General features: G+C 46.7%; 1 protein-coding gene across 1 annotated transcript in view; it reads right to left on the reverse strand.

Moving 5' to 3' along the window:
• The window catches only part of LOC144490493 (PDZ and LIM domain protein 5-like), a 259,977-nt gene that overhangs the window by 186,509 nt on the left and 60,171 nt on the right, over positions 1–13,297 (reverse strand). Inside the window, exon 3 of the mRNA XM_078208260.1 lies at positions 2,116–2,267. Within this exon, the coding sequence (XP_078064386.1) occupies positions 2,116–2,267 (152 nt within the window). The remainder of the gene's footprint in view (positions 1–2,115; positions 2,268–13,297) is intronic.

The following is a 13,297-nucleotide window of genomic DNA, read 5'->3' on the forward strand; positions in this document are numbered from 1 at the left end:
CCACTGTGCCACCGTGCTGCCCCTCAAAAAGGGAATGGGATGAGATGATCCTCGAATACACGTCTCTCATCTATACATACATTCTGCTGGAAAATGATGCCAGGTTTGTCATCAAATTTAAAGTGCCAATAATATTATTCCCAATTACAGAGCACACATCTTCCAGCAGCTGTTGTGAATTTGAAATATTTTTGTTAAAAAACAAGTTGGATTTTATAAATAGATTATTTTTATATATAGTGATTGCCCACTCTGAAAGCATTTATATTACTTACATGCACAAATATAAGTGAGCAAAATTAAGAAGCTACACTCTAAAAACAGAATAAAGTCCCATGACTTAGAGTGGAATGGCAAAGGACATGGAGCCCTGGCTAAAAGGGGAACTTCTTTAACTGCGAATGATCAAGTTACATTCTGCACATCGACTTCGGCACTTCTGAACACTTTAGCTGCTCCAAACATCACGAGAACGCATTCCATCCTAATACTTAAAACATACAACTTACAATAGACATCTCAACACTTGGAGCAAGGTTAGGTATTTAGCCCACTCCCATTGGAGCCATCGAGCGTTACCCCAAACTCCGTTCAAACCGAGGGATCGCGGTGCAATGAGATGTTGCAGCATCAGCGTGTACCCCACCTCCCACCCCAACCACCTCAGCGGGTCCGGCGTCACCTGGACAGAGAATAGTTTCAGGCATATGGGGTTTTTTTAAAAATTAGAACAGACGGTGGGATGAAACTGTCAAGAGTTTTTGAAGCCAGCAGGAGAAGGGAAGAGGTGGAAAATGTCTACGATTGGGGTGGAGGGCAGGGCAGATCGACGAACGAAAAACAAGATTTCAGAATACAAACAGTGATGAGTGGCAATTTTAAAAAGTTTATTTATTAGCATCACAATTTTGCTCCTGTGAACTAACAGTGCGACGTCACTCAGCCCACCTCCCTCTTCAGTGGACGACCGTGGGCACAAGTGGAAAGTAGTATTTGATTAACTTACATGAATGTAATGTTGTAATCTTTTTACCACACCCGCTCCCATTACAGCAGTCAGTTCTGGAATGGTTCTTGGCCCGTTGCTGCCAATTGGAATAGGAGGAGGCCATTCAGCCCCTCCAGACTGTTCCACCGTTCAACGAGGTCATGACTGATTGGTGATCCACTCTAACCAGGTGCTGACAACTCAGGGCAAAGAGAAAACTACTTTCATCATCTTACGTCTTGGGCTCTCTTACCACTGACTTGCACACAAATACATGCACATAAATGAGGAGTAGGCCCTTTGAGTCCACTCTGCCATTCAATAAGATCATGGCTGATCTGATTTCTCCACATTCCCGCCTAGCCCTGTAACATAGAACATAGAACATAGAACAGTACAGCACAGAACAGGCCCTTCGGCCCACGATGTTGTGCCGACCTTCATCTGAAACCAAGATCAAGCTATCCCACTCCCTACCATCCTGGTGTGCTCCACGTGCCTATCCAATAACCGCTTAAATGATCCTAAAGTGTCTGACTCCACTATCACTGCAGGCAGTCCATTCCACACCCCAACCACTCTCTGAGTAAAGAACCTACCTCTGATATCCTTCCTATATCTCCCACCATGAACCCTATAGTTATGCCCCCTTGTAATAGCTCCATCCACCCGAGGAAATAGTCTTTGAACCTTTCACCTTTCTTAGTTGTCGAGAATCTATCTAGCTCTGCCTTAAAAATATTCAAAGACCACCACCTCGAGGTGGAGAATTCCCACTCACAGAAACAGGAGTAGGCCTCGAGCCCACTCTGCCATTCAATAAGATCATGGCTGATCGGTGGCCTAACTCCATGTACATGCCCTAGGTTCATATCCCTTGACAACCCTGCTCAATAAAAAAAATGGTCTATCTCAGACTTAAACCTAACAATGGAACAAGCACCTGTCGCCATGTGAGGAAGAGAGTTCCAAGCCTCCACTATGCTCTGCGTGTAGAAGTGTTTTCTAACATCTCCTGAACTGCCACACTAAATATTGCCATTTGCATTCACAGCACAGGGCTTTCATCCTGGCTGGGGAAGAGAGGTACAGGAATATTCGGCTGGGCGCAGGCGGCAGGATCTTACCTCTGCATGTTGAGTTTCAAGGATCCAGTGCAGGCCTTGATCTTGTTCTGAGCTGCCAGGTGAGCCATTCCATCGGTGCTGACCCCATCGATAGAGAGAACCAAATCTCCAACCTCAATGCTTGCGTGCGCTGCTTTCCCGCCTTCTGACAGCTGCAAGAAGAATTGGAGGGAAAAGTTCAGGCACGTGTATACAATCTAGCGGTCATGTACACATTCACCAGACTCCATTCTTATACGTATTTATAGAATCCCTACGATGTAGAAGGAGGCCATTCGGCCCATTGAGTCAGCATCGACCACGATCCCACCCTATCCCCATAACCCCACATATTTACCTAACTAATCCCCCTGACACTAAGGGGCAATTTAGCAAGGCCAATCAACCTAACCCGCACATCTTTGGACTGTGGGAGGAAACCAGAGCACCCAGGAGGAAACCCACACAGACACGAGGAGAATGTGCAAACTCCACACAGACAGTGACCCAAGCCGGGAATCAAACCTGGGTTCCTGGCGCTGTGAGGCAGCAGTGCTAACCAAAAAACTCAATAAAGTGTCATCACAGCACTGGAGCATCTCAGCAACGATCATTCGCACAGTTGCAATGTGTCGCACCCTCATGATTATTTACTGCAAGGAAGTCAAACGTGACATCCACTGCAGGTTGTGGAATATTTCAACTCCCTTGTTCTCCCTCGGACACAGAACAAGCTGCTTCTGTGGTAACTGGGGAAATGAACGTGCTGGCTATCATGTCATCTTGTACTGCCATTGGTAAGCAAACATCTTTCAGACTGAGCTAGAGTAGAGTGCTTTAACGCACACAATGACTGGATTGAAAGCTCATGGGTTGGAAGCAGAGGGAATCAATATCTGGAAAAAGGAGAGAGAGACAAAGAGAGAGAAGATGGACAGAGCGCGAGAGAGTGGAGAAGGGGAGAGAGAGGGGGAGGAGAGGAGAGAAAAGAAAAAAAGATGCACGATGGGGAAGTGGAAGAGAAGGAGTGAGAAAGAGGGGAGAGAAAAAAAGAGAGTGGAGAAAGGAGAGGATAGAGAGAGGAGAAAGAGGCAAAGTTCTGAAGTGCATCAAGAACCTCCAGTGTAAGGCGAACAAACACAGGATCAGTCCTTTAAAAAGTGGAGTTTCTCCATTCTACAATTATCGTGCTCAGTTTTGATGGAAATTGGAGTGTTTATCTTCTCCGGATTGGATTCCACAAGGGTCACTCAAGGCAGGATGTCGCAATTAACAACCATCCACAAAGAACTCTAATGGGTACCACAGAGGAGACTTCTGACATTCCAAACCACAAACCTCCTTTCCTCCTGCTTGCTGGCCCGACAGGCGTCAATCTGTTTAAGCTATTCTGGAAGTTTCCACTCAGGCTCGAGGAAGATTAAATCACTGTGCATCACCTGCTAGCATTCATCACTTTGCGTGTTAGCACTAAATCAGTGACCTGCGCTCCGACACCCGAACAAAGATTTACAACTTTACATTTTATAATGGTGTAAAACATTGGTTACTGGCGAGGGGAAACCTTTGGGAACAACAGAAACATGTGTCACCGAATTTAATTTTACCCTCACCTCAAGATTTAAGAGGACGGGATCTCGACAATGTAACAACAAAGACTTGCACTTATATAGTGCTTTACAGCAAACGGTGCACTTTTTGGAGTTGTGGTCATGTAGAAAACACGGTGACTGATTTAGTCAGCAAACTCCCACAGGCCGCAATAATGACCAGGTAATAGTGTGTGAGAGATGTCGGATTTGATTTATTGTCACATGTATTAACATAGTGAAAAATATTGCTTCTTGCGCACTATACAAACAAAGCATACCGTTCATAGAGAAGGAAAGGAGAGAGTGCAGAATGTAGTGTTACAGTCATAGCTAGGGTGTAGAGAAAGATCAACTTAACGCAAGGCAAGTCCATTCAAAAGTCTGACGGCAGCAGAGAAGAAGCTGTTCTTGAGTCGGTTGGTACGGGACCTCAGACTTTTGTATCTTTTTCCCGAAGGAAGGTCGTGGAAGAGAGAATGTCCGGGGTGGGTGGGGTCCATAATTATGCTGGCTGCTTTTCCGAGGCAGTGGGAAGTGTAATCAAAGTCAATGGATGGGAGGCTGGTTTGCGTGATGAGACTGGGCTACATTCACGACCTTTCGTAGTTCCTTGCGGTCTTGGGCAGAGCAGGAGCCATACCAAGCTGTGATACAACCAGAAAGAATGCTTTCTATGATGCATCTGTAAAAGTTGGTTGAGGGATAAATATTGGCCAGTATACTGGCGATAACTCACCTACTCTTCTTCAGAATAGTGCCATGGGATCATTTGCATCGACACCGGGTGGGCCAGTGGGGCCGCAGTTTAACTCTCGTCTGAAAGACGGTACCTCCGGCAGTACAGCACTCATTCAGTACTGCACTGGTGTGTCTGCCTTGACTTTTGCGCTCAAGACTTGGGAATGGGATTTGAACCCGAAATCCCGTGATTAGGAGGAGTGTGTGCTACACACAATATTCAGCATGATGACAGTGGTTAGCACTGCTGCCTCAGCGCCAGGGACCCGGGTTCAATTCCGACCTCGGGTGACTGTGAGAAGTTTGCGCATTCTCCACCGTGTCTTCATGGGTTTCCATGGGGTGCACCGGTTTTCTCCCACAGTCCAAAGACGTACCGTTTAGGTGGACTGGCCATGCTAAACTGCCTCTTAAGTGTCCCAAGATGCATAGGCTATATGGTTTAGATGGATGTGTGGGGTTATGGGGACAGAGAGAAGAGGGCCTGGGTAAGATGCTCTGTCAGTCAGAGAGCCGGTGCAGACTTGATAGGCAGAATGGCCTCCCTTTGCACTGTAGGGATTCTATGATTCCACAGTCAAAAGAATTCAATAACATTGAGTAAAGGATAAGCAATCGGAGTAACACATTTGCGGAATGGTTTCAAGATGCAGCCCATCTTTTACTTTATGAGCATCACGAATAGGCTTACATCAACACTGCAATGAAGTTACTGTGAAAATCCCTTAGTCGCCACACTCTGGCGCCTGTTCGGTTACACTGAGGGAGAATTTAGCATGGCCAATGCACCTAAGATTTTGATGGGTATAGATAGAGTGAATGCAAGCAGGCTTTTTCCGCTGAGGCTAGGGGAGAAAAAAACCAGAGGGCATGGGTTAAGGGTGAAAGGAGAAAAGTTTAAAGGGAATATTAGGGGGGGCTTCTTCACGCAGAGAGTGGTGGGAGTGTGGAATGAGCTGCCGGATAAAGTGGTAAATGCGGGGTCACTTTTAACATTTAAGAAAAACTTGGACGGGTTCATGGATGAGAGGGGTGTGGAGGGATATGGTCCAAGTGCAGGTCAGTGGGACTAGGCATAAAATGGTTTGGCACAGACAAGAAGGGCCAAAAGGCCTGTTTCTGAGCTGTAATTTTCTATGGTTCTATGGTTCTAACCAGCATGTCTTTCAAACAGAGGGGAAACCGGAGCACCCGGAGGAAACCCCACTCAGACACGGGGAAAACGTGCAGACTCCGCACGGACAGTGACCCAAGTCGGGAATTGAAACCAGGTCCCTGGTGCTGTGAGGCAGCAGAGCTAACCACTGTGCCACCGCACCGTCCCCGGAGGGTGACCCACAAGACATTTTGCTGACCACTGCCCACGTGCAGAATTGCCACATTTAGCTGGTTTCCATCTGCGTAGCTTTTTTCCCCATCATGATGTGGAGTTGCCGGCGTTGGACTGGGGTAAGCACAGTAAGTAGCCTCACAATACCAGGTTGTGCTACCAAATAAACCTGTTGGACTTTAACCTGGTGTTGTAAAACTATTTACTGTGCTTGTTCCTGCCAGTGTGACTGAAGTGATTCGCACGTAAAGCGAAGGCAAGTGAAGTGAGGTGCGTGCTGATTGCTCACAACATTGACTGAGAGAGCCGTGTGCTCCCTCTGTCAAACATCTAAACATTTCTATTGCTTTTACCACTTGAAGTTGATGACAGATCTATTAATATATAAATGATTAATCATTTTCTATAACCCGCTATGAAATATTTGGCATGTATTAAATGTATTTAATCTTACTCATGGGGTCACAGTTAGAGAACAAGCCTAATTTCAATCTTGCGACCCACTGAGGTGAAGGAGGGTCACTCACACAGCTCACTCACTAGCCTAGGTTGCCCATCACTGCTCTGAAGACTAATCTTTCCACTCTTGGAAAGAGTTTCTCCGATTCAGTCCATTAGAATGACTGGATTTTTAAACAGCGTTATTACATCTCCCTGAAGCGGCACGGTGGTTAGCACTGCTGCCTCTCAGCGCCAGGGACCCGGGTTCAATTCCCGGCTTGGGTCACTGTCTGTGCGGAGTTTGTACGTTCTCCCCGTGTCTGCGTGGGTTTCCTCCGCGTGCTCCGGTTTCCTCCCACAATCCAGTTGATTGGCCGTGCTAAATTGACCCTTAGTGTTGGGATTAGCAGGGTAAATATGTGGGGTATGGAAATACGGCTTGGGTGGGAATGTGGTTGGTGCAGACTCGATGGGCCGAACGGCCTCCTTCTGCACTGCAGGGATTCTATGGATTTAACCTTCTCTGCTCTTACCAAGGACAATTCCAGCTTCTTCAGTCTCTCTGTAGAGGCTCTTCATCTCTAGCTCCATGCTGGACTAGATGGGCCAAACGGCCCCCTTCCGAACTGTAAAAATTCGGTGATTGGGTGTGGTAGGGGTGAGGCCACGGAGGGATTTGAGCACAAGGGCAAGGTTTTTTTTTGAAATGGAGGACTTTGACAAGCGGCGGCTAATTTAGATTGTTGAACACAGAGAATATGGGCGAGCTGCACACAGTGAGAGTTACACCACAGTTACCTCTGTTCCTGCCATTTGGGACATTTGCTGTTGCCAAACACGAGAGCTGGTGGAATGAGGGAAATAGCTTCAAAAATGACAGAGGGAGCTGGGGAAAATTTGTCGGCAGATCAATGCCAGATGCAGTTTAATGCAGGTACGTTCAAAGAACTGAACCTAGGAAGGATAAAATAAGGACGTGTACCCTACAAATCGTGGTGAAATTGCAGATCATGAAGCCAGGAGAGATCTAGAAGTCTTAATAATCTCGATCTTAAACACACCCAGGCAGTGCAGAGCAACCACTGGCAACAAAAAAAAATAGATCGCCAAAGCTATAATAACCACTTTCATTTATACAGTATCTTTAACGTGAGGGGGGCACAGTGGTTAGCACTGCTGCCTCAGTGCCAGGGACCCGGATTCAATTCCAGCCTCGGGTCCCAGTCTGTGCAGAGTCTGCACGTTCTCCCCGTGTCTGCGTGGGTTTCCTCCGGATGCTCCGGTTTCCTTCCACAGTCCAAAGACGTGCGGGCTAGGTGGATTAGCCATGCTAAATTGCTCCTTAATGTCCCAGAATACATAGGTTAGAGGGATCAGCGGTGTAAGCGTGTGGGACACAGCTGGGTGGATTATGGTCGGTGCAGACCCGATGGGCTGAATGGCCTTCTTCTGCACCGTAAGGTTTCTATCTACTGTGAAACAGGAGATTTAAAATATTGTTTGTATATTAATTAGTGTGGGAGGAAACCGGAGCAGCCGGAGGAAACCCACGCAGACACGGGGAGAACGTGCAAACTCCACACAGACAGTGACCCGAGGCCAGGAATCGAAGCCAGGTCCCTGGCACCGTGAAGCATTAGTGCTAACCACTATTAGCCATGGCTCAGTGGGTATCACACTTGCTTTGAGTCGGAAGGTTGTGGGTTTGAGTCCATTCAGTGTAGTACTACCGGCAATAATGCCTTTCAGATGAGACATTAAACTGAGGCTTCATTGTTTATTTATTAGTGTCACAAGTAAGGCTGACATTAACACTGCAATGAAGTTACTGTGAAAATCCCTCAATCACCACAGTCCGATGCCTGTTCAGGTACACCGAGGGAGAATTTAGCATGACCAATGCATCAAACCAGCAAGTCTTTAGGACTGTGGGAGGAAACCGGAGCACACCTCACCTACATAGACATAAAACATCCCATGGCATTACTCTGAAGTATGAAGTCGAACAACACCAGGTTAAAGTCCAACAGGTTTATTTGGTAGCAAAAGCCACTTATAAACCTATTGGACTTTAACCTGGTGTTGTTAGACTTCATACTGTGTTTACCCCAGTCCAACGCCAGCATCGCCACATCATGATTACTCTGAAGAACAGGACTGTTCTGGTCAATATTTATCCCTCAAACACCACAAAAATAAAAGCACTAGATCAGCTGCTCGGTATCACACTGTTGTACACAAATTGGCTGCCGTGCCTCCTTCATAGCAACAATAACTACACTTCAAGAGTGCTTGATTGGCCAAGTGATCCAAGATGACCAGAGGTCACGAAAACCGCTACAGAAATGGAAATCTTTATTTTATATTCATCACTCGTTTCAAGTGAAGCTTCAAGAGATTGGGTTAAGTATCAATCTCTGGTGTGGCCCAAGGCTGTTCATAAGTATATACAGTAAGAAGTCTCACAACACCAGGTTAAAGTCCAACAGGTTTATTTGGTAGCAAATACCATAAGCTTTCGGAGCACTGCTCCTTCGTCAAGGAGCAGTGCTCCGAAAGCTTATGGTATTTGCTACCAAATAAACCTGTTGGACTTTAACCTGGTGTTGTGAGACTTCTTACTGTGTTCACCCCAGTCCAACGCCGGCATCTCCACATCATAAGTATATACACAGTGCGCCTTTGCTTTGTGGCAAAGTGCGCCATAACGTTAATAGGCAACTTCCAGCATCGAACAAGGATCTACAATTGTTCCAACATTTACGTTTTGAAGTTTTCCCTCAGCAATTTAGAGATAAAGAGTCATGTTCAATGGCCTGTAAAATTGCCTGATAAGGCACTGGAAACAGTACCAGGGAGAAGCTGACAGCGAGGGAGTGTTTTCCAAAAGCCAGACAGTCTGAACTGCCATCAAATAAGCCTTGGGAAAGCTTTGCAACAGATCCGCTGGCTCAGTTTAATGATCAAGATCAGAACAGACTCTAATATTCGTATCTTAATATGTGAAACTCGGGCTGAACTCATCTTCTGCCAGTGTTACAAAACCTGTTAATAACATGTTTAAGACCAGATCTGCTCCAACACTCGGTGACGTTGTATTTAAAAAGCCCCTCCAGCCTCATCACACATCCAGCTTGATTATCAACTCTCACACACACTCACAGAACCCCACTCTCTAATCTACAGCAATCTGCTGAAAATGGGGGCAGCACGGTGGTTAGCACTGCTGCTTCACAGCACCAGAGACCTGGGTTCAATTCCCAGCTTGGGTCGCTGTCTGTGTGGACTTTGCACGTTCTCCCCGTGTCTGCGTGGGTTTCCTCCGGGTGTTCTGGTTTCCTCCCACATTCTGAAAGACGTGCTGGTTAGGTGCATTGACCCGAACAGGCGCTGGAGTGTGGAGACTAGGGAAATTTCACAATAACTTCATTGCAGTGTTAATGTAAGCCTTACTTGTGACTAATATTTGTGGTCTGCACCGGCCAGTTGTCAAGAGCTAACTGGTGACTCCAGGTGCGTGACACAAACACTACTCACAAGACTTCCTCTCGCACACCAAATGTAACCAAATCAAGACTTCCTCAGGCTGTAAAGTCAGCGGTGATTTATAACTGCAGCCTCCCCCCTCCAAAAAACAACTCTGGGGAACTTTTGCGAGCCAAAAGTTTATAGTGCACGGCCCGGTTAAATACAGCACTTCTGGGGGAAGTAAACTCCAATCTGTCACAATTGCTACAGCGGTGATCCTTGAATGAGATGAAAATCACAGGGAATTCAATATAAACCCACCCAAGGAAAATACTAAATAATAATCCCCAGCAATTGCAGAGTATGGCAGGAGCACGTGGCAGCATGACACAGCTGCAATGGAGGGAGTTGGGCAGCTATGCAGAAATCCACACAGCTCGCATCGTTCGAGACAGTGGAGTCATTCTTGGTACAATTGACTTATGGAAAATCATGTCGGCAAAAGATAAGCTTCATGTTCAGATCGATTTTACATCTGTTAAGAGACCAGTGCAGGAAGGAGGAAGAGCAACCTATCCTTGTGGCCAAATTGTCAGTAGCTGATGGCGAAAATAAAGCTGGAAAAACACCCTCCTTCCCGCCGCCCCACAAATCAATTAATTCCTGGCCTTGGGTCACTGTGTGGAGTTTGCACATTCTCCCCGTGTCTGCGTGGATTTCCTCCGGGTGCTCCGGTTTCCTCCCACAGTCCAAAGGTGCGCAGGTTCGGTGGATTGGCCATCCTAAATTTACGCTTTGTGTCAGGGGATAAATGCATGGGGTTATGGGAATAGGGCCTGGGTGGGATTGTGGTCGGTGCAGACGCGATGGGCCAAATGGCCTCCTTGTGCACTGTAGAGATTCTATGATTGGTGGAAGGTATTTGATTGGAATTGAGAGACACAAAAGTGTTGCACGAATCGGGCGGCATTGCACACTTTTTAAAGTTTATTTATTCGTGTCACAAGTAGGCTCACATTAACACTGCAATGAAGTTAGTGAAAATCCGGCGGCGTCAGCAGAGAGAGAGAGAGAGAGGAAAGAAGAGCTTTCCCTAAATCCTGGCCAACGCTCCTCTCTGAACCAAAATCAATACGGATCAATTACCAGGGCAGTTCACGGGAGCTTGCTGTGCACCAATTAGCTGCTGCATTTCCGACATTACAATACTGACTAAATTTCAAAAGTATTTAATTGGCTGGAAGATGCTTTGGGATGACCCCGGATCATCTCTAAATCCATCCCCCATAGACATTTGAACACGAGTCAAAAGATGTTATTCCAGCCTCTTCTCACATCATCAGTAGAAGCCAATAGAATCCCTACAGTGCAGGAGGCCATCCGGCCCATCGAGCCTGCACCGCCAACAATCCCACCCAGACCCTATCCCCGTAACCCCACGTATTTACTCTGCTATTCCCCCTGACACTAAGGGGCAATATAGGCCAATCAACCGAACCCGCACATCTTTGGACTGTGGGAGGAAACCTGAGGACCTGGAGGAAACCAGAGGACCTGGAGGAAACCCACGCAGACATGGGGAGAATGTGCAAGCTCCACACAGACAGTGACCAGAGGCTGGAATTGAACCCAGGTCCCTGACGCTTTGAGGCAGCAGTGCTAACCACTGTGCCACCCCCACACTTCCTAAAGCTATGGGGGTACCATCAGCAGCATGTTTACTGCACCGGCACTGCCCACGTTGTGAAGAGGTCCAGTTCAGTTAGTTTTGAGCAGAGTCATGCCTTTGAACGCACAGACGATGCAGGTACCAGGAAAGTCATGTGACTTCAACGCAACACAAATCGCGACCACACTGGTTTAAACTGGATAAAAACTTCAAAAAAAGGATGAGGAGAAATTAATGGAGGATTTTTATTCCTCAATTTAACAAAAGAGTTCCCAGCAAAAGTGATGAGACTCACTCCAACAGTAACAGAGAACCAGGCAAATATCTGTTTGAGGTTTGGATGGGTATTGATAAAATGATCACTTGCTCCTGAGAAGATGTGGTTCCAACTGCCCCGCGATGGGACTAATTAGACAGTTCTTTTAAAGTCAGTGTGGGTGTGATGGGCCAAATATCCCCCCCTTTTGCGCTGCATCATTCTTTGATCGTGCGCTCGAGGAAATGCGGTTCTCCGTGGAGAGCCGGATGATCAATGTTTTGCTCAACAACCTTCAGGAATCATTCACACACAAAACAGCAAAGTTCATTGGGCCAATTGACCTCAGCTCCTGTGGCTCTTTATTTATAGGAACTATGACTAAGAGGCAGGAAGGCTGTCGATGGCCTTTCAGAAGGAAGAATTGTTGCTCTTGCCGCAAGAGTTTATTAAATAAACACAGTGGTATCTTTCTAAAAATTGCTGTGGACTATCTTGAGAGCTTGTTTTTCCACCGTGGTCTTAAAACTATTATTGCAGTGGGGTTAAAATTAAAAGCAGGGCAGCTGAGTTTCTAGTTAGCTTATCTGCTTTACTGGGAAAACTCCTGCCAAATAACATAGAGTGTTCTGATTGCTCTGGATGTTGCAAAGTCCACAAATTCTTGTCTGGGAGCCCAGACGTGCGAATGTGCGCATTTTTCTTCCACTTCTCCCAGTTGGGTACTCCCTGATGCACATTCATTCCCCTCAGATGACCGTGAACAGGTCCCCTTTCCTGGATTTGCATGGCATTCATTTTGTTAACCCTACAGTGACATGTTCTTGGTTCTTAATTGTCCTATCAAGCAAAACATCGACTCCAATCTGCAACTTAGCCTTCAAGTGGATCCACCAGACAGTTCACCAATAAGAACAACAAAGAACCATCCGAAGGCACATCACAGGAGGAGATCCGTAAATCTGAAGAACCAAGCCACACGAGGTGTTATCAAGGCAGATGGACAATTTTTTAAAAATTCATTCATGGGACATGGGCATCGCTGGCTGGCTGGGGCAGCATGGTGGCACAGTGGTTAGCACTGCTGCCTCTCAGTGCCAAGGACCCAGGTTCAATTCCAGCCTCGTGTAACTGTCTGCGTGGAGTTTGCACGTTCTCCCCGTGTCTGTGTGGGTTTCCCCTGGGTGCTTCGGTTTCCTCCCACAGTCCAAAGATGTGCAGATCAGGTTGATTGGCCATGCCAACTTGACCCTAGTGTCAGGGGGATTAGCAATGTAAATGGGTTACGGTAATAGGGCCTGGGTGGGATGTGGTCAGCACAAGCTTGATGGGTTGAATGGCCTCCTTCTGTACTATGGGGATTCTATTCTATGATTCTATTCATTGCCCATCCCTAGTTGCCCGAGGGCATTTGAGAGTCAACCCACATTGATGTGACTCTGGAGTCACATGTAGGCCAGACCAGGTAAGGATGGCAGATTTCCTTCCCTAAAAGGACACAAGTGAACCAGATGGGTTTTTCCGACAATCGACAATGGTTTCATGGTCATCAATAGATTCTTAGTTCCAGATATTTCTTACTGAATTCAAATTCCACCATCTGCTGTGGCGGGATTTGAACCCAGGTCACCAGAACATTAGCTGAGTTTCTGGATTAATAGTCTAGCGATAATGCCACTAGGCCATCGCCTCCCCTTGTTGGTGAAGGA

The sequence above is a fragment of the Mustelus asterias genome, chromosome 1 (assembly GCF_964213995.1).
Source record: "Mustelus asterias chromosome 1, sMusAst1.hap1.1, whole genome shotgun sequence".
NCBI classification, from domain to species: domain Eukaryota; kingdom Metazoa; phylum Chordata; class Chondrichthyes; order Carcharhiniformes; family Triakidae; genus Mustelus; species Mustelus asterias.